Here is a 23419-nt window from a genome sequence, read left to right as displayed (position 1 = left end):
AAGGCTGAACTTGGCCTATTTTTCACTAATAATCCTTGAAGCTTTCACATCCCATTTACCAAGAGATTCTTTGCCTTTTTTTTTTCCCTTTTAATCAACTCCAGCTCATTCTTTTCATCCATCCAGGCATTTCTTCTGAGCTTTGATCAGAATAAAAAAATTGCATTAATCAGTTTTTGGACTACTTTGGCTGCCTCTTAACAACATAAGTGAGTATTGACTGATTTTATGCAGTTTGCTAAGATATTACTGCTCTTGTTTCATGATTAGGATATGTTTATATATGTGTTACTCCTGCGGGATGTCTCAGTAAAAACTTACCTCTGGTTCATATTTGAACAAATAAGCAGAAGAGAATCAAGGTAATGGAAAAATGCTAGGAGTTCTCATGCCTGGAGAAGTCGCCCTCAAATCCTATTTTTATTCACGCGCAATGCGAGAACTGATTCCTTTACACTCCTGCTTGTAAAATAAGCAGAAAAACATGTTTTCTCTACTCATTCTGCTGAGTCTGTTTGTTTTCCTAGATCAGGCATCCAATTTCTTACTTCTTTTCCCACTCCACAGCATTTTTTAAAAGGGATTACAAATTAAATATGTTTAATATTTGTTACATACACAATTGTGAATGAATCTTTATAACATAAGTAGTACAACACAAAAAGGTTAGTGCTAGTTTTTCAATAGATTATCAAACCACTACTTTATTCATTTTCTTGCGTTATAAATAGTGAGATTACACCTTTCAGCAAATGTTAGCTCAAGACTGCTGACTACACACTGCTGCAGTGTGAGATGCTGCAGTGTAAGATGTGAAAATTACGACCTCAGTCAGTTGCTACGTGTTCTCAGAGTGGGTACCTAGGGAGACTCAAATTTCTATTTGGGAACTTAATTTCTCAAAGACCCTTAATCTGAGGTTTAACTGAGAACTGCAACTGCTCAGTCCTTCCAAAATTAGACTTTCGAGGGCCCATTTCAGCAAACCACTTAAGCAAGTGCTTCACTTTAAATACAAATAGCCTTAATGCTCTACACACAACTGAAATTAAATTCACTCCTAAATATCTTAGGCGTAGCTCCGTCAATATGTATTTAGCTCAGTTTTAGCTAACCAAACTAAAAAAAAGGTAGCCTACAGAAAATTTAAAGGAAATAAAACATCCATATGAGACCAATTTTTTTAAGTGTCCTTATTTCTTTTCTCGTTGCCACTACATAGGGATAGGAAGTCTAAGATGATATTCATAACTGAAGATCTACAGCACCAGTGACAAGGGAGAGTAGCTAAGAAGAAATTTGCTAAAAATACATACTGTGATTTTTAAAACTTTTTTTTCTTTTTTATATGAAGAAAACACACACTTTTCACTACCTTTGCTGAATCCCTCCTATTAAAACAACAGATTAAAAACGGAAATAAGGAACTGTACATTTGCATATGTTCACCAGGTCTGCTGACGGACCCTCTCTCACAATCAAAGAGACATTACTAGGTAAACACGACATAAATATTTTCATCTTTATTCAGTCCTATGGAACAACACACAGGCATTTATTTATTTATCTTTACTTGAGCTAGAAGGACATTCTGTTTATTTAGACTTTAATTAGCTCGTTGTTCTCACAAGCCCTCCGGGTCCAGCAATCCTTGTGGGTCTCGGTGTTCCTTCCAGATGGCTTGCCAATCGTGAGGCAGTCTGTTGTGCACACTGTTGCTCTCCCAGCTGTAGACCCCATCAGGGATATTGCAGATGGGGAAGGGGGAAAACAAACTCTACGCAAGAGTATAATCTCTTCAACACACAGACCTTAATGCAATTAGCTGTTTTAATTTTAAGAGATGCTGAGGTGTTTGAAATGTCATCACTTTTACATGGATTTAAAGGAGTCCAGTTGCACAGGTTGCCAGCACATGGCCATTTTTATGGCACACCTCCATAAAAGCGATAGCATAAAAAATCAGGTCTTTGGTGTAACGATTTCAGATCCCATTCAGGTTTATATAACAGATGGCCAGAACACCACACATCTCATTGATGTGAATGGAAACGTTAGTGCTATAGAGTTTCATCCCTGTCTCACTGGGAGACTTACTTAGCAACTGTTCTGTAAATAGTTTGTATCTCAGTGCAAATTGTGTTAGATCCATAAAAAAAGGCAGTAAAATAAATATTACTGTAATTTCTCTCTCCCCATACTCACCTTTGTCCCAGATAAAAATCCCACTCCAACTAAACAGCAGGAATTACCCTTGTGGATTACCAGTATCGGCAGTTATGAGAAGAAACTTGAACAAGTATGACTAGGAAGTTTGTCAATGCAATTCAGATTCCTGAATCCTAAACCCCAAACACTGCACTGTATTTTCCAAACCTCTCAAAACCTTGCTTAGCGCATATGGAGTCTACAAAGTCTCTTAACAATAGAATCCCTCGTATTTTCCTAGCACGAAGGAAGCATCTGGATGAAACATGAGTAACAGAAATGCACACAGGTGTAACACTATGTTTGGATCTCAAGCACAGTTCTCTTTTAGAAATGGGTTTAATGAAGCAAAAAATTAAAATTAGTAAACAAAGGGTTAATTTAGGAAGGAGACTCAGGATAAGGGAATTACCAGTGTCTTTAAATGATGCTTCCAAAGACTTTCTTTATTCCAAAGAATTCTAAAAAATTTAGAAAACATATAAAAAGTATGTGTGTCAGTAATACGTGTAAGACTAAGTTTAACTCAGCAAAGATAAACAGCATTAAAACCAAAACTAAACAGTTAAGCAACCACGCTCACCTCTTTTGGAGCCCATATTGGTGTTCAGTCTGGTTATAAATAACCTTTGCAAAGTAGCCATCATGAGTTCCTGACACAGGCAATTTCTTAGTCTAAAGATCATCATGCTTAATGGTAAAATAAGGACTACAGTGCAGTGAAGGTATTGGCTTTGAAGGACTTCGAATGGCTCAAAAAGTGTCAGTAATATGTAACAGTGTTAAGCAAAAAATAACTGAGTCAATACAACAAAACTCTACATCTCCAGAGAACAAAAGGTAAAGCAGAGGACAGCTGGTTTAAGATAGGAAATAAGATATTTTGATGCAACTTTAAGAAGACAAACTCACTTTTTAATTATTCAGAGATAAACAAAGGGTTACACTGAAACTCCCTCTCCCAGCTCTATCCAGCAAAAATGTTTTTTATTCTCTTTTGTTTAATCGCTCACATTTTTTAGCCTAGCCAGCTGAGACAGCGAAACAAGTTTTCAAGTATAAAGTACAGAGCTGGCAAAAAATCACTTCATGGAGAATTATCAAACCCAGGGTCTTCATGCTGAAAGAATGGAAGGTATTGGGATTCAATGCATAGAAAAAGAAATGATCCAATTGTTTTCTTTTCAAATTCAGACACTACACTACACTGACACATAAGATCCAAATTTATTTATTTATCAACTGCTTCATCCATAGTTCTACATCCTGCATTATCTTATTAGACTCTTGACTTAAGTGAGGCCCTACATGGGGAAATGATAATTTTTTCTTCATTTATACAATTCAGGATTTACACAGCTCAGAGAGGAGGTAAATTCAAACAACACAAGCAATAATTCAGCATGTGTCATTCAGGAACTTGTGCTGGTTGAGTTCTTTCAGGGACAGAGGTACAAATGGGAGAGTATGCAAGGAAATGGAACTGACAGACTGAAGTCAAATTTTCGAGCCTAAGCACTCCATTTTATTAGGATCTTTTATTAAGCTTCAGCATCGAGTGCTTATACACACATTTGATTTATGTAACAAAGCAATTCTGGAAGACCAACATAGTTTCCTATATGGTCTTTCACAGTAAACTTAAATCTAACCTCTGCTAGCTCCTAACAGCTGTTTCCAAAGCTGAGCCATAATTCAAATTGTAGGCTCACTCAGCCTTTGGCAACCTTCAGAAAAGACTGATGATCTGAAAAAAAAGTATCGGATTCCTGGTATTGGCAGTTGACCTGTCATTACTGTATCCCTAATGTGGTTAACATAAAAAGTTACAGGTGCAGTTCTGCAACGTGAAAGTTTCTTCTTTCCTCTTCTAAAGTTATACGCAGGTAGAATTTTCCACTTAACTACAGAGTAAAAACTGAAAGGCCATCAAAGGTTGCTACTTCTTCCACCTTATTAAAGGCACAACACAATCATCACTTCTAATTTTTATCTATTTGAATTGCAATTTGAAAGCTTTCCTGGTAATCCTAATTGTTAGTTGATGAAGACAGAAATCTCAGTTACTCTTCCTCATTTCTATTGTACTGTTTCATTTCAATGTCTGTACAGGCAGAACTACTTACTAGCAGGTAAGAGGGCTTCAAAATTAGAACTTTCATCAGGCCCACAGATCCACCCAGGAGAGTGTCTGAATATCTGCTGAAGCATTAGACTGACAGATAACACTTCAGAAATTGTAGCGTCTCTCTTCCTCCACCCCCACCAAACAAAAAATAAAACTAGGCTATAAATATGTATTTTTAAAGAGTGGAAAGATATATCAAGAAAACAAAGAGCTATTTTAAAACACCACGGGTATGTTTCAGTACTCTCAGCTTTTCACAGGAGTATTTTCTTAATACCCGTCCTAAGAGCTGAGTGCTGCTCTAGCTGAGTTGTCAGGAGGTAGCTGGTATCTTGCTACCATTAGTATACTAATTTCCCATTTCATACTTCAAATCTACCCCGTTGCATGCAAACAAACATACCCATATGCAGTTTAAGGCAGGTATATATTTACTGTCTCCAAAAGACCCCATAGAAATCAAATTCCTCCTTGAAGGAATTTTTTACATGTACACACTAGAGTCCAGAGTTTGTTATGTAAAAAGTCACTTAATGGTTCTTAAAGAAGCCCATTAGGCCATATAAATTCCATATGCTTTTACTAAGTAAATGTTTAGGTGGACAATGCTGATCTGAAATGAACAAGCAATACCAATTGCAAGTATTTTTTTAAAGCCTGTTAAACACATTTCCAAAATAAACTCACTGAACAGTGTGTTCTTTTTAAATATATTTATTACACCGCTTACAATAATCTACAGTAATGTTAAATCTAGCAAAACAACAAATTGCAACCAGGATGACATGGTCAAATATGAAACACAAGTACAACACAGTATGATGAAACAATGGCACAAAAATGAAGGTGATTTTCTTCAGCTGATTATTTGAAATAAAACATTCATCGGCATTTATTTTTTGCAAGTTTTACATTTTTTGTTGATAAATCAACAGCTTTCTTTTTGGTTTCTTGCATCACATTAATACAAAAATGGTTTATTTTAAAAAGCAAATATGCAAGCACTTTTCTTTAAAAAAAATAATTGTATGCATAACTTTGTAAAATCTTAAACTTATGTTGTAAATGTGCCAATATTTACAATATCATAGTGCAACTAACAAAATGAAGAGGCCTTAGCACAAACATCGTTAGCTCCTCTTTCACTAGAATTCAAATTCCAAAACACTGTATTGCAGGGCAAATCACAAACTAATTACCTCATATAACATCAGACAACAAGTACACGCCAAATACAGTACAGCATTTTTCATACTTCACTGCTGAGGGTCAGTTTAAGTAAATGTGAATATAATCAACATGCACAAATACAGACACTAAAATGCATACAAATATGTATGTGTGCACTGTGTGCGTTTTTAATCCTTTACTAACGTGTGCATACACAACATATGTATCTACATTCCCATTGCCTTCCGTGGGGAGTCAGGGCACTCAGCCAGTCTGAGGCCAGGTGCAAGGTGAAAGAGGAAAACCGAGCCAGTTTAAAGGTGTTACAACAGCAAATACAGCTCAGAATAGCCTCTGCTCTGCTTGGCAAACCCTGTTTTCTGAACAAAAGGGTTTGCTGGGAGCAGTACACCCATCTCCAAAGTGTATGACAACCACTTGCTTGCTTTGCTCTGCATGTAAAACTATTGCTGGATGTGTGACGTAAGGTTATTTTTCTATTGATCATTCATACTTAGAAGTTCTCATCCCATCACTAACAGATAAACTGTAAGTGAAGATTAAAAAAATAATAATATTGTGTTTAGTTGTATACCATCAGCTGGATACAAGAAAAAGCACAGACAACATTCATCTAAGTATTCATCAAGAGATGAGGTAAATTAGCACCATAAAGATCTTCTGTCTGTTCATTTCTCTACTGTTTTTGATGGAACAGTTCACTTGGGTCAATCAGAGGTTCTTTTCTACATTACTGTTAATTCATTTTAACATTTAGAGTTGGGAGTATATTTTTTTGTAACACAGTGCGCTATATATAGTTCACATCACAGTGTGAAGTATGAAACTGTAAAAGCAAACACTGTTATTTATTTCAATTATTATGCCACACAATCTTAACCCAGATGTTCAAGGCTATTTCATGTTATGTATCCATGCTTATAATATACACTTATAGCCATAATATTAATGCTCCAGAATTTTCATTTTACAGCCATATATGCCCTGTGAAAATGGTTTAAAGAGAAAAGCAACTAAATATAAGGTGCTGTTCCTGAATTATTTTACATATTGAAAAGAAATTTTCACATTGGATAATGAATGTTAAAGCTTTTACAGATTTCAACAAAAGAACTCCTAACATCGCATGACTTAATACATTGCAGAGTAGTGTGGTTCAATAGGGGACACAAGTGTGAACATGTCAAAATAATCTCACTTAAAATTTATGATTTATGTTTTGTCTGTGTACATATGTCTGTTCATAAGGTCCTATCTTTCCCACCTTGGAGTCAATCGTGGTTTTGCCACTAATTTCAAACTGAGCAGAACCTAGCCCTTGTTTGTACATGAGATCACTTAATAATTGTACAAGCTTCCTCGGGGGAGCTGCTTAGCAAGTATCAAGTACAACTGACTTTAACAGAGCTATAGCAAGTCTCACCAGGTGAACAACCTCCCATTAGTACATTTTCCCCACATATTTGTTTAGAGCCACAAACGTGACGTAACCGTGCATGGGTTTCAAAGCCATTTATCTTCGTGCGTGTGTGTGTGTGTATAAATATAAACATACACATTCTGTGCTTCACATATGAACTGTTAGTTGCATAAAAGAAAAAGAAAAGAGATTAAAAAATCCAAAAAGTTGCAGAAAGCATTAGGGAAATAATCACAAGTATTCGTAAAGCTCAAAGGGAAGCAAAGCATTCACAATCTATACAAGACTCTTTAGCTACATCATAATCACCTTAGAGTAGGCACAAATAATGCAGCATACAGAGCTATAAGAGGTTCAAACAGTATAAAGTTGCTTAAGCTATTCTGTTATTTAATGAAGTTGATGAAATCTAGGGACAAACTAAAACCTGTGCTGTTGCAAGCAGAACTACAGCATCAAGAAACATAATTTCAGTTTCACCCATAAACAGAAACCTTCTGGTCTTGCTCAAAAGAAACATTTCATTTCTGCTCATGTATAATGGGAATTACATTCTACACAAAAGGGATCTCAAAGTCTATAAACAGTGTACCTTTTAAATCTCTAAGGGACTTTCATTCCTTAAATGAAATATTAATGATACATATCACCCCTGAATAGCCCCTTAATACAAGTCATATGTTGAAATGATTAAATGTTATGGACTAGCATATTCTTTGAAACAGTCTTGATGGAGAACTCACTATCATAACAATTACTGATACAAGGTCCATTTTTCTTTTCCACAGCTAAGCAAAGCCATGGGATTCAGGTTTGCTGGCAATCTGTGCTCCCTGCACAGAACAAACATTCTTAATAAACTGCCTTAAGCAGCAATAGCCTATGTGGGAGAGGGGAGGAAAAATAAAAATCCTGGAATTTATTTTCTTTACAGGAAAAAACAACTTTTGAAACATCAGTAAGTATTTTGTTCAGTCTGGTGGAGATGTCTGAATTTTTGCAAACTGATCCCAATGCACCTTTACATCATACGCATTTCTTGGGATTAAGTAATACATTTTACAAAAATGTTCCCTCCTAACAGGCAAAAATGCAAGTAACGTGACAGCTGCAAACTTTTTCAATAGGACAGGCCAGCCTTAGGATCAAGGTATGGGGAGGGACTGTTCCTAGTGCTGGGAACAGTTTTGAATCTGAAGTCTGATGCAGGAATGGCAAAACAAGCATTTCGAAAGGGAATGACCGAACTGCTTCAGCAAACCTGCCGGATCAATGACACTCTCTCCAGGTGATACTGGAACCAAGTATTGAAAACAGAGAAGGTAAGTTGTTTTGCATTCTGCTGCCCTTTTACTTCTTTTTTGCAAATATCCTCCATAAAGAAAATGATATTAATACAGTGAAGCCATAACATCACATGCCAACATTTTCCAGCTGCTGAATTTTATTATGGACAAATCAATGTAAAGGAATAATTTCACTACATTTAAAAGTTGGCATGTAGCAGCTGAACATTTTCTGCTATGAAGTAAATTTTCCTGATTTCGTAATATATTAAATCATCACTAAATAGCTCAAAAATATAATCTCTATAGATTTTTTCTGAGGATCAGAATCACACTAATTTCTAATTCTTAAATCATTAGTATTTGAGATATTGAAAGGAAAGGCATAAGATAGTAGAAGTGTGTGAGCACTACGCTACAGTCTTAAATACAACAGATAAATTTTAAAGCAATATGCAACATACAAAGGGAAGTATCACTAGTACATAAATTAATGCATACTAAGATTCTCACAATAAAGCAGCAGAAAACAAGTAAAATTAGTAGATATTTGTTAAGCAACTGGTTATAATGCATGACCTACTTGAACACTAAAGGAGTTTTGCATATTCATGATGTACAAAATTACCACCTCTAGAAATTACGAAGAGAATTAGGTCAATAGGAGGATGATTTACAGAACCACCGTTTCTGTAGGCTTTCATTTGAAAATGCATAGAATTACAGCAAATAAAAAAATGATGTTCCTGTCCTTAACATAAGTGAAAATAATCACTAGTTTCTCAGCAAAATGTGTTTTTCCAAACGGTATCATTGTGTGTGTTTCAGATGACGCTGCTAGCCAGCAGGCCTTCATATTTCTGTGTTAAGAAATCTGTCCATATTTACTTGCAACACACGGATGATCAGCATTAACAGCTTTTGCTGGATAAAACATTCACGTTGCCCATGAACACCCTTCTGCTTACAGTGATTAGGTGGTAATGCAGCGAAGAGAACTTGAACACTGCTTTGAATGCATTTAATTTTTGCCCTGTGACCACACAGGATTTCTACATTTTCCTTTCATTTACATAAAAAGACTAAACTTAGAGTGTTCCAAATGTGCGTGTTGGGATCAGACAGTGTGGTGCAAGCAGTTTAATAAGGCAGGTTTTTTTTCTGCATTTTACCTATTCATTGGTAAAAGCAAAGCATTCATTAACTGTTCATATCAAAAAGAATAAAGTTACCTATGTTAAAAACAGAACATATAATCAGTACCCTGGATGATAAAAAGAGTGCTATTCATAATTGTGCCCACTACAGATTTGTGCGTTATATTCACCTTATTGAATCTTCATTCCTTAAAGCGTGCACAATGCTGTTTTGTCTTTGATGGACATATTCAATGGCTCATTCATTACAAATTCTTGCATTAAAATGCAGTGGTAAAGCCAAAAATACCCCCGCACACCAGAATTAATTTGGCCCCAACTTTTTAATATTAAATATGCAAAACTCTTTTGTGCGATTCACTATTACTGTAAATTAGCAGCTATTCTTTTAAAAAATGTTAAACCTTCACCAAATCACAAACCATAAACATTGTTCCATTTTCTCTTTTACACTGAGTCTCCTACTGAATCCATATCATCCGAAGAGAGTGGGCGATACAGGTCCTGTAAGATGAAGTGTAGTATAGATTTGTTTATTGTGTTTGATTTGTTGCACTGTAACTGTCATATTCTTTTGCTACTGTGGACCAGAAGATAATGTTTAACATAAAATACAAATAATTCTATGCAGTCAGACTTTTTTGCTTAATAACATATAATTATTTTTTAATTAACAAAGAGATGGTTAGTAAATAAAGTTGCAGTTCCAATGTACAACATATTCTAAGAGGCAATTATTTTTTCTTTGATTCTTTCCTATTAAACACCATTAAAACAATATTTTTCTGTTCTGAGAAGTCTCCTAATTGTTTGGAAAATTGGCAATTTGAATTCAGTCTTAAAAGGAATATATTTCCCTTTTTGCTGTTTTGCAAACAGCAGTAGGAAAGTAAATGCTTGCCTCATCCAAGCTAATAAAACCTTTCCACTCAGTGGCGATAGAGCATGGATCCAGCAACATTTGAGGTCCAGAATGCTGACACTGAATATTGCCATTACCTATACTGTACTGAAAATGGTACCTCTTTTCCACAGTTTTTCTGAGTCTGTGTGTACGTATAAAAAAAGAAAGCATGTAAAATCCCCCCATCACTGGCTCTTTCTGATGGTAGCCAAGCAACCAGCTCACAACAGCCGGAAGAGTCTGACTGAATGGATCCATTTCAGTTTTTCAACACCTACTCCAAGCATCCTCTGATGGATAAAATCATCCTCAAGTGCTAGAGGTGTTGAGGGTGATACATTGCCCTATCCAACCTACACAGCACAACAATCCATGCAAAGATAGACAATAGCACTGAACGAAACTTCAGCAAAGAGAAGCAGTGGAGGACAGAGTGCTGTCTTTTTAGGGTGACTTAGGCATAACTGATGGCTTAGAGGGGCACAGAGTAGGCAAGTGCCCAGTTACCTTAAGTATAAAGCGTATTTACAAAACACAACAAAACAACTACAAGACAAAATACAATAACACATGAGAATGGGAAGGCTGATGGAGCCAACTTTAGGGTTAACCTTGGTTTGCGATTTTTTTGGGCTTTTTAATCACAGGAAGGTAACTGAGGCACAACAATTAAACAAATCTAAAAGCTGTACTACAAAACAAGGTTCTAAACCAAAAATGAACACTTTACAAATTGCAATTTTATAAGGATCTCAATAATATACGCAGCTTTATGCTTTACTTTCAAGCAAGTTATAAAAGCCCTTTAAAGGGCTTTTTCATTCCCTGGGATGCCTGTGCTGCACTTATTCTGCCAATGGGCAAGTGCACATAAAATAGCAGAGATATTAGACTGGCAGAGTGAAAATCAGATCTTAAATATATTTTTATTTTGTTATGAACAATCTAGACAAAAGAAGAATTTTACATGGACAATACCATGTCATTCTGAATGCTAACTAGTTAGATAATTATTAAAATTTCTTTTGAGCATATAAAGCTTGGGAATTTCTAATGTATACTACAGAAAAAGAATAATCTTTTGATTTTTTAGGGAGGGTAACACACCAAACTTTTAAATACTATCTTCCAGATGACTGCTTACTCCTCTGAACATAAAAAGCATGCATTCAGAACTTACAAAGAAGATATTTGTGAGAACCGATTTTTAATATTTAGGGAATATTTTTGTGTTTATTTTATTAACTCTGTGGTTGTTTTAAAGTAAAATGCACAAGATTTCATGATCATATTCTCTACTTTTTTCATGAAACTTTTAAAAAGTTTTCCTTTCTGCAAGAATTTTCCTTGCCTATAATTAGTCAGAGAGCTGTATTTTTGAGAAATATGAGGTGAATCTACTCATTGTTTTGCACAGATTAATACAAAGACAAAACTTGGTGAATGAATAAGACTTCGTGGCCACATACAACTAAAAAGATTCTTATATACATAAAATTTTACTGTCTGATTAGTCAAGAAGTACCTAATTCTAATTTTTTCTATTATTCTATAGGTTGTCGTCTCTAGATAAGTAGAAAAGAACACTTAAAATAATGGCAAGCAAAAGAAAATCAGGTATAGAATGTGCCCACCTTAACTGAAGTAATGAGTCTCACTACAAGACAGTGGGAAAATAAGCTCATAAACCATCATAAAGGTGAGTTAAATACAATGTGGGAGTTGCTATTATGTATATTTGTTGTTATGATTGTCATGTCACCTTTTCTGTGACTGCATCATTAACTGTACTTAATTTAATTCATGTGACAGGAACTATATGCACTATATGCTATGTGCAACACAATAACTCTCCAGTTCAACTGCTATAAACCTGAATATCAGAGGTTTTAATTCTCTATGGAAATATACAATTAGGTACACAACAGTTTAAAAAAAACAATCTTAATTTCCTGTTTAAGGATACATATAAGAAAATAATTTAACTACCACAAGGCGTAATTATTGTACACAGCCTGCAAGTTAAAATACTCAGAAGCTGATAGCTGATTGACAGTTAGCTCATATAGCTGATAAATAGTTCCTAGCTCACTTTCAAGGCCACGTATTACACTCAAGAAATTAATCTTTCAAATCTGACTTTCTTCCAATATAGACCAAATTTCATTCAAGATTATAAACACACAACTTCCATTGATTACTGAATTTCTGGAAAGAACTCAACTACACACACATGCATGTAAGAAAGCATAAAACTTTATCTCTTTATGTTCTGGATTTTGGGGGTACACAATTTTGTCTGTAGGGTTATAAGAGTACTGTTTCTACGAGTATGTACCACAGCAGCATTTTTGGCTTTATTTGCATCAGTGGGAAGCCTTACACCAAAGGCCATTATTTTTTTTAAAAAGGTGAGTGATTAAATGTCAGTAAGTAAGATGATTGATCCCCATTTTAAGTTGCCTAATGCACTCCATAATTAGACGGAGTATTTTCTTTGGAAAATTTTGCCATCTCTACTGTTTTTTACAGATCTTTATTATTCACTGGGAGAAATCCCTCAGTTTGTGCAAGTACTTTCCTCTTGTGCCTCTGAATTCAAAAGCATGACTTCCTCTCACCCGTATTTCCCACGAAAAACCTGGCAGCCTGCCCAGACCCCTCAGCACTTTGGCATACCAAACCTACAACTCTGTCATAGCACCTGGATGAGGATGCTGAAGAGCTGATTGATTACTTATGAAAAGAGGAATCAGGCTGTGCTACAGTCAACATTTCTTATTGTCTTCCAGACCCAGCACATACCACTGGCAACCCATGCACCTGATGGCATGAGAGAACAGGCATTCCTCTAACTCTAACTGCACAAAGAAAGTGGCAGAGAAAAAAATAATTACAGAGCTGAGCTGGCATTCCTAGGATCTAGCATCTTATTTCAGTTCTAAAGGAGTAGCTCCCACCTTCAACCCCAGGCCGTGGTTCTAGCAGCCAACACTCTTCTTTCAGGCCAGAAATATCTCACCTCTCAACAGTGGGGACAAGGTGGGCACTAAAACCAGTCTCTTCTCTCTTGCAGGTCTATTCCACAATACCAACATTTCAACAACCTCCTAGGGAATAAACCTCCTCCTCCTGCAGCTGGCTTGTCAGCCACATAGCCAAAGCAAAATGCTTCGGGTTCAAATTTGGTTTATGACAACATGGTACATAAAATAACCTGTCCTCTAAATAAAATTTAAATGGCAACATAAAAAAGATGGTACAAAATCAAAAGAGAAAATTATTTATACTTCTAACAAGAAAATTAAGACTAGTAACTACTGTTTAACGGCTGTTCATAGAACTCATTTAGTGACTGGAATACGCATTATGACCTTTGAAGACACAATCATATCTTTTTACACTGAACTTCTAGCTCATTCACTCCACAAGTTGAACATGATAGGAGCTGAAATAAATTCTCAGAGCAAGTATATAGTTTCCATTACTGAACTTCTGAGTAGTTAATTTTGTAACCTAAATAGTATTGCAATGTATTGTTACATGATTGCAATCTAGTTTTACATGAATGCTCCATATTTTGCTAGGCCTAAAAAAAAAAAAAATCTGTTTAAAACAATGCCAGACAAGGTCCCCTACTAAGATCAAGAGGACTGGATATGAATATCTGAGAAGAGAATTCAACTCTTTAACAACGCCTTATCTCTCCTGTAGTTTACTTCGGTATTTAATTTCTGTACCGTAAGCTATGTGATTTTGTTACCACTACACAGCCTTTTGCATCCATAATACAGCCACTCAGTGATTCTGTTACACTTCCACATAGGGAATCTGGATAAGACAAAGCCCATCTGCTTTCCTCTTCACATTTGAAAGTCAGAAACCTTGTGGCCAAAACTCCCTTGTGTCTAATGTTGCTGACCACATGGCTCCCACTCATCCATTCACAAATATCAAAGGAAAAACGTTTCCTCACTGTGGGGGAGAAGCATCAGTGGTGGGGAAGGAAGTTTAGGAAAGTTACCAATGAAAAGAAACAGCCTTTAAGCAAATGGAAATCCACTTTATACTGCTATCATCCATCTAAACAGACACCCTTACATAGCCAATGTATAATTCATTTGGAAGACTCTCTGTTCCCTTTTCAGTGACTTATTAATGATTCATTAATAAGCTTTGAGAGTAAGAACAAACAGGCATGAAAGACACTGCATCCAAGATCTTAGTACCAGCATATTCAGCTGAAACTTGCATCTTTACTCTCTGTGCACCTGATGGTGAAACCCGTGACACTACCCTGAGGCTTCCAGCCGCTGCTCACTGGCTATCTCTGTACTGCAAGATAACAATCAGCTTCAATATCTATAAACAAGTCATGGCATGAACCCATGGCTGTATCCTATCCTGACGTAAGACTTGGGCATGTGTAAGTTCTCAGCTCTGTGCTATCCACTGGACATGAAGGAGGGTACACAGGCTAGAAGGGAGTCGTGACATGCTACAGCTATTCCTGATTTGGCTATCCAGGGAATCAGGTCTTCACCAGTCCCTAAAGGCAAGCACTGCCAATTTTGTACACAATCCCATTACTTTGAGAGACACAAATCATGTCTTTATTTAAAAACTGAAAAGGCAGAAAAAGGCTGTGTTCAAACTGTGTTTATAAAAAGTCTGAAATACAGAGTACTGCCTTAGGGAAGCTTTCATCAAGAACTGATCACAGTTTAGAAAATAGCAGAAGAGAAGATATGTAGACATCTGTCCCATGGCTTTTGAAAAGATACAATTAATTATAACAGCATGTGGAGCCTTTTGGGTTGAGTAAGTCATGTTTTATCAGAGGGTTACAGTAGCAACATAGGTGCTACCTTAAATCCAGATGCTTAGGTTATACTAGGGGGAACCTACAGCCACTAATAACTCTGGTCCAGCAAAGTGACAAGTCTCATGCTGCTTTGGCACCGATTGTATTGTCACTGCACAAGCCTATGACACCACAGCTAATCCACAGCTAAATTCCACAGTGCATTCTTTCATCTTGCTTCAAGATCAAAGCTGTTTGTAGGTTTTACATTGACATAAAGCCCATGGTCAAATTAAGGACAAAAAAAAAGTCTGACACGTAAATGTTTCCTTCCAGTTGTGAAACGCTGGGAAAAAGAAATTAAAACAATAACAAAAAAAAAAGTTTTGTAAAAAAGAAGAAAGATACTCCTGTTTTACCTGTCAAGGATAAGCCAGTTCCCAGCACACTTAGCATTTTGACAGACACAGAACAGTTGTATTCCATTTCAGTGTTGTACAAACACAACAAGGACTGTAGCCAGACTCTTCCACCCTACAACTCTACACACAAAGAATCACTGGGAAGAAGGCTATCAGCTAACAGCAATGCCAGGTTCTCTCCCGCCACGCTCAGAAATCAGTTTCCTTATTTCCTTACCCTCTGTTTCCGTAGGCTTCCTGGGCTGGTAGGAGATGGACTTGGAGACTTCCCAGAGCGGGGAGTAGAAAGCTGGCTACCAGGGGTTCCATTCACTAAAAGGACAATAAATTGAAAAAATGAATAGAAAGCATTATTAAAACCAAAGGAATACTTAAAAAAACATATTTATTTTAATTCTTTGTTGAAGAGATTAATTTGCTTTTGCTTACTGTTTTAAACATTAAATAAGGTAATTCACAAACAAACTGTTTCCTCTGAGTTTTGGCTTATGAAGCCGATTTTTATACAGAGTGCAAATAAATAATCAACAAACCTTAAAAGACTGTTGAGTCAATGGCAGAGAATGTGATCATGTTTTCTTAAGATATATTGTTACTGTTCTTGAAAGTGATGGGGAGAGAGGTGCTTTGTTAACCTTTACAGGTTATTGTTATATGTAAACCTTTTAATTCCATTAGTTATGGCTTGAACAGCTACACACCAAAAATAAAAAGCAGTATTGCTTGCAAGAACAAATCAGCTGCTCGCTGCTCCTCAGTGATTCTTTTGAAGAGATTTTTACAATGCTATCGGACCCAAACATCACCTCAGACAACCCAGAAGGGCTTTCTAGTGTAATTTGGACATAACACTTAAAGTCTGACTTACAGCAAAGCATCACTATCTCAAATAAGTAAGTTCCTTCATGTATGTCAGCACCTATCATTTTAGAAGCATCTTTTGCATGCATGTGACATTATCCATTAAATTAACAAAACAATACCAGCAGAGGACAGAATTCTACTACAAAGTAATCACAGGAGAGGCTATCAATAATGTTCACACTGAAGAACTGACAAAAACACTACAAAGCATGTTTCACATATATATGTAGATATTCTTAAACAAGCAACTGTTATATTACAGTCCACATTTGTTAGCACCATGAAATAAAGAACAATCAGATTCTTAGATTTTGAATCTGAGGAGAATATTTACACACTAGGATATCAACAAGGCATTTGACTTACCTTCTATGAGTTCTAACATGGACAAAATCTTACTGTTTAACTTAATAATAGCAAGCAGCAAAAATCCTGCTCTGTACTAAGCCAAGCTGTAGTCAAACTGCAAAGCAATGGGATTAGTTAAGGATAGCTGGGGCTGCTCACAGAATGAGCTGAACGCGATGCAGGATTCATAAGCAGAAGCCTTTTCTGCGTAAGGCTGACGTCTTCCGAGCAGCAGTGGGAGGTGCAGGTGCTGTCTTAGGGCTACATCAAAGGTGTCAATTAAGCATAATGCTGCCACTTCACAATGCTGAGCCACCGCAACCCCCACTTGCTTTCCATGGAGCCCCGAAAGCCTAAGCAATTTTATATGCTGTGCAGTGAATCATAATGAGGTGCCTTTGGGGGCAATATACCAAATGACTCATCTGAAAATCAAAATGACAATAACTCTTGTAAAACCTTGGCTGACTGGCAATCTAGCAAATGATAATTCCTTTGGATAATACACTAAGCATTTTTAATAGATTTTTCTTACTTTTACATAATACATTGTTATCACTGGCTAATACTGGGCCCACACATTATAAGAAAGAAAGTCTTACCCCTAACACACCACACACATGCATAAACCACTTTATACTGCATGATAAATAATGATCATTTAATAGTGCTTAGGTGCAATGAGTGATCAAATCTCAGCATCACTTTGCACAAGGCATTGTTTAAGGCAAAGATGCAATATAAGTTTGTAACCATATGAACAACAAGATGCACTAATTGGATTTAAACAGGTTGCTTTCATAGAAAACCATTCCACTCATCTAGGCTTCAAATTATCTTTGTAAAGAAGACAACGTTTTGCACATATCAGCACTGATTCAAATTACTAAGTGTGGGGGGAGAGCACACACATATGGATACATTCACTGAAGTTCATACACTATTCAGCAAAACACCCCACAGGTCTGGCTGAGAAAGACTAAAATCAAATTTATTATCAATACTTCTGAAAATAATTTAGGAAAAGAGCAACATGGGATTAAAACTGATCTTTTTGGAATCTCAAACTTTTAAAGTTTTAAAGGGTTTCTTATAAACAAATATGATATTATCTAGAAACTAATACTAAACTACTACTATTCACATGGATTATGTTCTCAGGAGTACTCAGTAACAAAACTAGTGCTCTGCTTTCTCTTTAAACCAAGCAGATATTCTTGCTAATTATTATAAGAAAATTTAAGATAACAGATACACTTTGATAAAATTTGTGGGGCTAGGCGTTGTTTCCTGTTCTTAATAGATTGATTCCTTCTCTCTAATTTTCAATGGTAGTTTTCATTAGAATTATTCTGTCCAGAAGACTTGATGCTACCAAGTGTAACCAGACAAACAGATGACATTTTGACTCAATATATTTCCCACATATACCACACTGATGAATATCTATTTCAGATGAAAAAAATATTATGAACCCCAGAAATTTCTCACTTGCCACCACCAGAGTATCCAGAGCATTTAAGCTAAGCTCCATTCTTCTCCCTAACAACACTTTTTAAAACAGCAAAATTATGGTGTTTGTGCTTGTGTTGGCTGTCTGTAATATATGAAATCAAGAGCACAATGAAAGGACCAAGAGTCCTTAAGAGTCATTACACTGAATTTGCAAACAGAGTTGATATTATGTGCTGTGCAATGGGAAGGGACTGGACTGATTCTGACCTCTTCCTGAACTTCATTTACAATTACAATATCATTCTTACATATGTAGCTCATAATCACATAACATGGCAACAAAGATGTGAATAAAACCTATAATATTTAATAATAATGCATTCCTGATAAGTACAGGAATGTAGTCTAAACTGTCTTAAAATCCATTTCTAGATGGAATGCATTTTGGATGGAAAAATGCATTGCTGTCTAGTATCCGCACTACATTCATACTACCTGATAGAGCACATGTTCCTGTAGGGAACTCTAGTGTAGATATAAGACACAATATACTGGTAAACAAGGGTTATGATTAATCATGTTATTGAGCAAGGCAAGTGGTTTCTTGTCACTTTTTATTCATAAAATGGCAGGGGTCAGAGATTTCAGCATAACATACAGTGCCCACCCATTGTCTCATAAGAAGATTTATCTGTTCAAAATTTCACAGGCAAAATGTGTATTAAAAAGCTAAAATGATAAGAAAATGATTGTGGCTTCTCTGAGCTGATGTATACAACTGTGAACTCCTTCCCTTACTGTCCTCTCTTGTGGATGATGCATAACAGGGCAAGAATCTGCCTTTGTATTTGTTTTTCCAGCACCTGGCACACACATGAAGGTAGAAAACCTCACAAAATAGAACACTAAGGCCGGAAACTATAATCTACTGAGATAAATGAAAATAGGTTTTCATTTCAATATGTTTATTAACTCATGAAAATGCTGTAAATAAAATGTACTTCAATAGCATCCTAATAAATACATTTTGATAGGGCATCTTTTTATTATGCAATTAAAAAAGGTGAAAAAAAGCTGAATTAAAGTATCAAGTGCCAGTCTGAGAAGCTGCTAATGCCACCGCACTGTATTAAAATCATACTCTCCTATAAAACTGCCTGTTGATGTGTTAGCGCCTTGTACTCTATAAGCCATGTTGAAATAACTCTGCGTGTTTACAGAAGTGGTTTGCCAAACAAAAAAGTGTATGTGAAGAGGAAAGAGAAGACTAAAAGAAAGAAACAGTTCAGGCTTTTTCACAGACACAACTTATCCATCATTAGAAAAGCCAAATCTAAAAAGACACAACAGAAGACACAACAACATGAGGAGGTCATATTTAGGAACCGTTAGATAAAAAATTAGTGATGTGAGACTACCACCTAACATTGTCTCTACTACTCCTGTAGTTTGTCACTGCCCTTTCTGAAACAATAGTTATGTCTCAAGAAGGGAACAAACCATACCTTGCTTTTTCATTCCTTCTGCTTTTATATTCTACTAGTATACATCTCATGATTTTTGTCTTCATTGTAAAGGAGAGAACTTGTCCAGAGGGAATGGCCTCAAGCTCCGCCAGGGAAGGTTCAGGCTGGACATCAGGAAAAAATTTTTCACGGAAAGGATCATCAGGCACTGGAACAGGCTGCCCAGGGAGGTGGTTGAGTCACCTTCCCTGGAGGTGTTTAAAGGACGGGTGAGTATTGTGTTGAGGGGCATGGTTTAGTGTTTGATGGGAATGGTTGGACTCGATGATCCAGTGGGTCTTTTCCAACCTAGTGATTCTATGATCCTATGATTCAGAGATTCACATTAAGCAAGCACCCTCGTTATCACTCCTCAGTAAAGACAAGGCTTTGTAGATTTAACCTTAGCACACAAGGGGTTGAGAAAAATCCCAAATAACCAGTACTGCATTCATTTTAACTGGTGCTAAACTGTCCTTTTTACACTCAGTCTTTGCTAGAGTTCTGTCAAGAAGTTACGCAGATACAAAAAGAACATCTCTCTGCCATTAAATTCAAGGCTTAACAGTCCCATACAGAGCTTTCACCTCATCAGCGATCAACAGAATAGAAACATCAGCCGAAGGGATCATCCTCAGGTCAGGTTTATACTCCCATCCCGCAGTCACCAATACCTCAGCCCCTGTAAGTCATCAGAACCTGGGGAGCTGCAACATGTAACCCAAGCAGCGCAGAGCTCACCAGGGACTGTGAACCCCTCACGCACACTCAGCCCATGCTGATGTCCACAGAAAGGCAACTCTGATGACACTTCTACTCCAACCTGAAGGTGAGAACTATCAAGCAGAGAAGTGCTGCAGACAGATAGATATTGCAGACATGCCCCATATCTCAGGAGACAGGAGGCTTGAAAATACAGTTCCCTGGAATACACTAGTAGGGTTTTTTTTTTTTTTTTGTAGCCTCAGAAGGTGGGTAAGTGCCTCATGGGTTTTTTTTTTTTGCTTTTCAGAGTACAGTTGATATCTATGATTTTGGCTACTAATTTCATATAGTATCTAATCTAGAGAACATCTACATATCTGTAAAATTTAATGAAAATCCCTCTTTGAACTGTTTTCCCTAACTAGAAAGACTAGGATTCTCAAATCAGCCTATGTGAAAGTAGTACCAGCTCTGGGGACATTTCTTCATCCAGCATTTAACTTTTTAATTCTTAAAGAGGGCTAGAATATTCAGTCTAACCAAATATATTTCTCTTACAAACTCGTGATTTTTACTACAAGATACAAAATTATAAAACTTACTTTTTTTAATGACTAGCATCAAATACAAACACTATAAATAAAAAATTAAAGGGAAGCCAGGATCAAAGTAAAAATCATCTGGAAATCCCTGGGTCTGTAGGATGACTCCATCACTCCCATGGGCTTGTTCTCTTGGCTTTGGGAAAGTTTTGCTTCAGCATATTTATTATAAAATCTGTCAGTTGAGTACCTATAACAGTGTGAATAAAAACATGTGACCTTGCTAAAGATAATATAATACATCATATTCCTTCCTTTGGGATCCAAAAGACATTGATCAGTCAGGTGGCTGAAGATGGGTTGTTTCTGGATAACAGCCTAGGGATGAACCATCAAACTAAATGAAAACACATCTTCTTTTTTTCTAACTAGCTGAGAAAAGCACAAGCATCTGCTCTAGTGAAGTGTTCAATAAGATCCAGTTTCCATACCCTAAGCCACCTTTTTCCTTTGGGGAACATCTACAGTTTTGATCAGGCTTTAGTTTGACGTGTAGTTTCACAATTTCTTTGTTCAGGTGCAATTTTAAAAACAAATACGCAGCCCTTGGTATTATGACCTGCTCTATTCATTCTTCACATATGTTCCATTTGTCATTCAGGATAGGTACACATCAACCCAGTTACTCTTGAAATAGACATCTGCCTCGCTAAATAACTGAAACTCCTAAATAACTCTTCTTTACACCAAATTCAAATTGCTGTTACAAGTAAGAGTTCAAGAATCAGAAATATTTTGGGTGATAGTTTGAGGGGAAAAGGAGGTAGATTAGATGGTGGAGAAGTGAGAAAGAAATAATTTAAACGAGGTGCTCCAAATGAAAACAATCTGTTTAGATCGAATCCTGAAAATTAGAGGTGGAATTTCAGAGGCTAAAACAGAGTTCACCCAAATAGAGTATCTCTCCTTAATTTAATGGACTAAAAGTACAATTATGCCAGATATCTCATGTTGTTCTCGATTTGAATAAAAATATTTATCATGAAGAAGTAAGAGCTAATTTCTTTGAATCTACCACCTCTTCACCTGGGCTAAGGCTGCTACCAATGGTGTGAATTGGTAGCTGGACAGAAGCTGACAGCTACTGAAAAGCCTTCAGACATTCATAATTTTCAGTGACTAGCAACGGGCTGATACCAGGCCTCACTGAAATTCAACATCTCTCTCACAATGTCATTTCCCAAATAATATTTGATACCAACAAAAACATCTAAGTGCTTTACAGGTTTTAAGAAGACATCAGAAAAATTAAATAGAGGCAGGATTATCTACTGCACTTGGAACCAGACTTCAGCCCTCTGCCTCCTGGGAGGTCACGCTACCTTTCTCTGCTTCTCTTCTTTGCCTTGTTCCCTCTCTCTCTCCTCTGTTTAGACTGAAAGCATTTTGAAACAGACAATATCTCAAATGCATTTGCAAAAAAGCAGAAAGCAGTCCTCCTGCAGTGAGATTTCTGTCTTGTGGTACTGTTTTGAAACACTGTCAGAGGTAAATAAAAGACTTAACAAAACATATAATAAGGGTGAAGAGTGTGCTTAACACACATCTTCCTAGCTTGCACGTACTCTTTTAAGAAAAAAAGTATTTTGTGTTTTTATGTAAAAATAAGATGTGTTTTTTTCTCAGGAGCTAGGAAGGTTACCAGGTAAATGTAAGCATGTTAAGCATATACTCTGAAAAGAAAAAAAACCAAAACAACAAAAAAGGAGAAAGCAAGAATGGAAGCAAAGTGAACATCACCTATAGAGAGGCATACATTCTGCTTAACTATGTCAAGGAAGGGAAGGATAAGGAGTGTATGTCTCCCACTCCCTTACAGTGTGACACACACCTACTTGCCCTCAGCTAACCAGAGTACAGATTTGAACCTGTGTGGCACTGAGCAATAGTGTAGCCTCTGGTATCACTAAGAGTCTTTCTCTTCAACCCCGCAGCATGCTTTCCACTTATAGCTCCACCCTCTCCCACATGCTGCCATGGCAGTGTGTCCCAGAGCCTGTGGGACAGTATTTTTTTCCCTATTGTTCCCATGCTGTTGCTCCCATAGCCATGTATTTGTAAAGCCCAGCAATGTTGTTATGGCAGGTTCCGTATGGGGCTTTCAGGCTTGCCAAGGACGCTGCCTTTACAGGCAATGGAGGGAGAAAGGCACCTCCAAAGGGTGAAAGTTACCTAAGACCATTAGGAATGTTGTCAAGAGCTCGTTGCCCCCAGTACCAGATGAGATGATCACAGAATCACAAAATCACTAGGTTGGAAAAGACCCACAGGATCATCGAGTCCAACCATTCCTATCTATCACTAAACCATGCCCCTCAGCACCTCATCCATCTGTCTTATAAATACCTCCAGGGATGGTGACTCAATCACCTCCCTGGCAGTCTGTGCCAGTGCCCAATGACCCTTTCTGTGAAAAGTTT

At 36.8% G+C, this 23419-nt stretch overlaps 1 protein-coding gene and 1 long non-coding RNA gene across 4 annotated transcripts in view; one reads left to right on the top strand and one right to left on the bottom strand.

Moving 5' to 3' along the window:
- DCLK1 (doublecortin like kinase 1) overlaps nucleotides 1–23419 on the bottom strand; it is a 248398-nt gene that overhangs the window by 49250 nt on the left and 175729 nt on the right. For 2 of the 3 annotated variants that reach the window (XM_069882515.1, XM_069882524.1), the window contains exon 6: nucleotides 15738–15832. In XM_069882515.1, the coding sequence (XP_069738616.1) occupies nucleotides 15738–15832 (95 nt within the window). Of the gene's footprint in view, nucleotides 1–8262; nucleotides 9895–15737; nucleotides 15833–23419 lie in introns of those variants that run through there. The other variant, XM_069882531.1, reaches the window with a different exon arrangement.
- Nucleotides 8182–15187, top strand: LOC138734772 (uncharacterized). The gene is made up of 3 exons (XR_011339634.1): nucleotides 8182–8269; nucleotides 11850–11993; nucleotides 13371–15187. It is a non-coding gene; the product is annotated as an uncharacterized lncRNA (long non-coding RNA).

Source organism: Phaenicophaeus curvirostris, chromosome 1 (genome assembly GCF_032191515.1).
Source record: "Phaenicophaeus curvirostris isolate KB17595 chromosome 1, BPBGC_Pcur_1.0, whole genome shotgun sequence".
NCBI classification, from domain to species: Eukaryota; Metazoa; Chordata; class Aves; order Cuculiformes; family Cuculidae; genus Phaenicophaeus; species Phaenicophaeus curvirostris.
The sequence above is the reverse complement of the archived record's forward strand: the minus strand, read 5'-3'. Positions and strand labels throughout refer to the sequence as shown.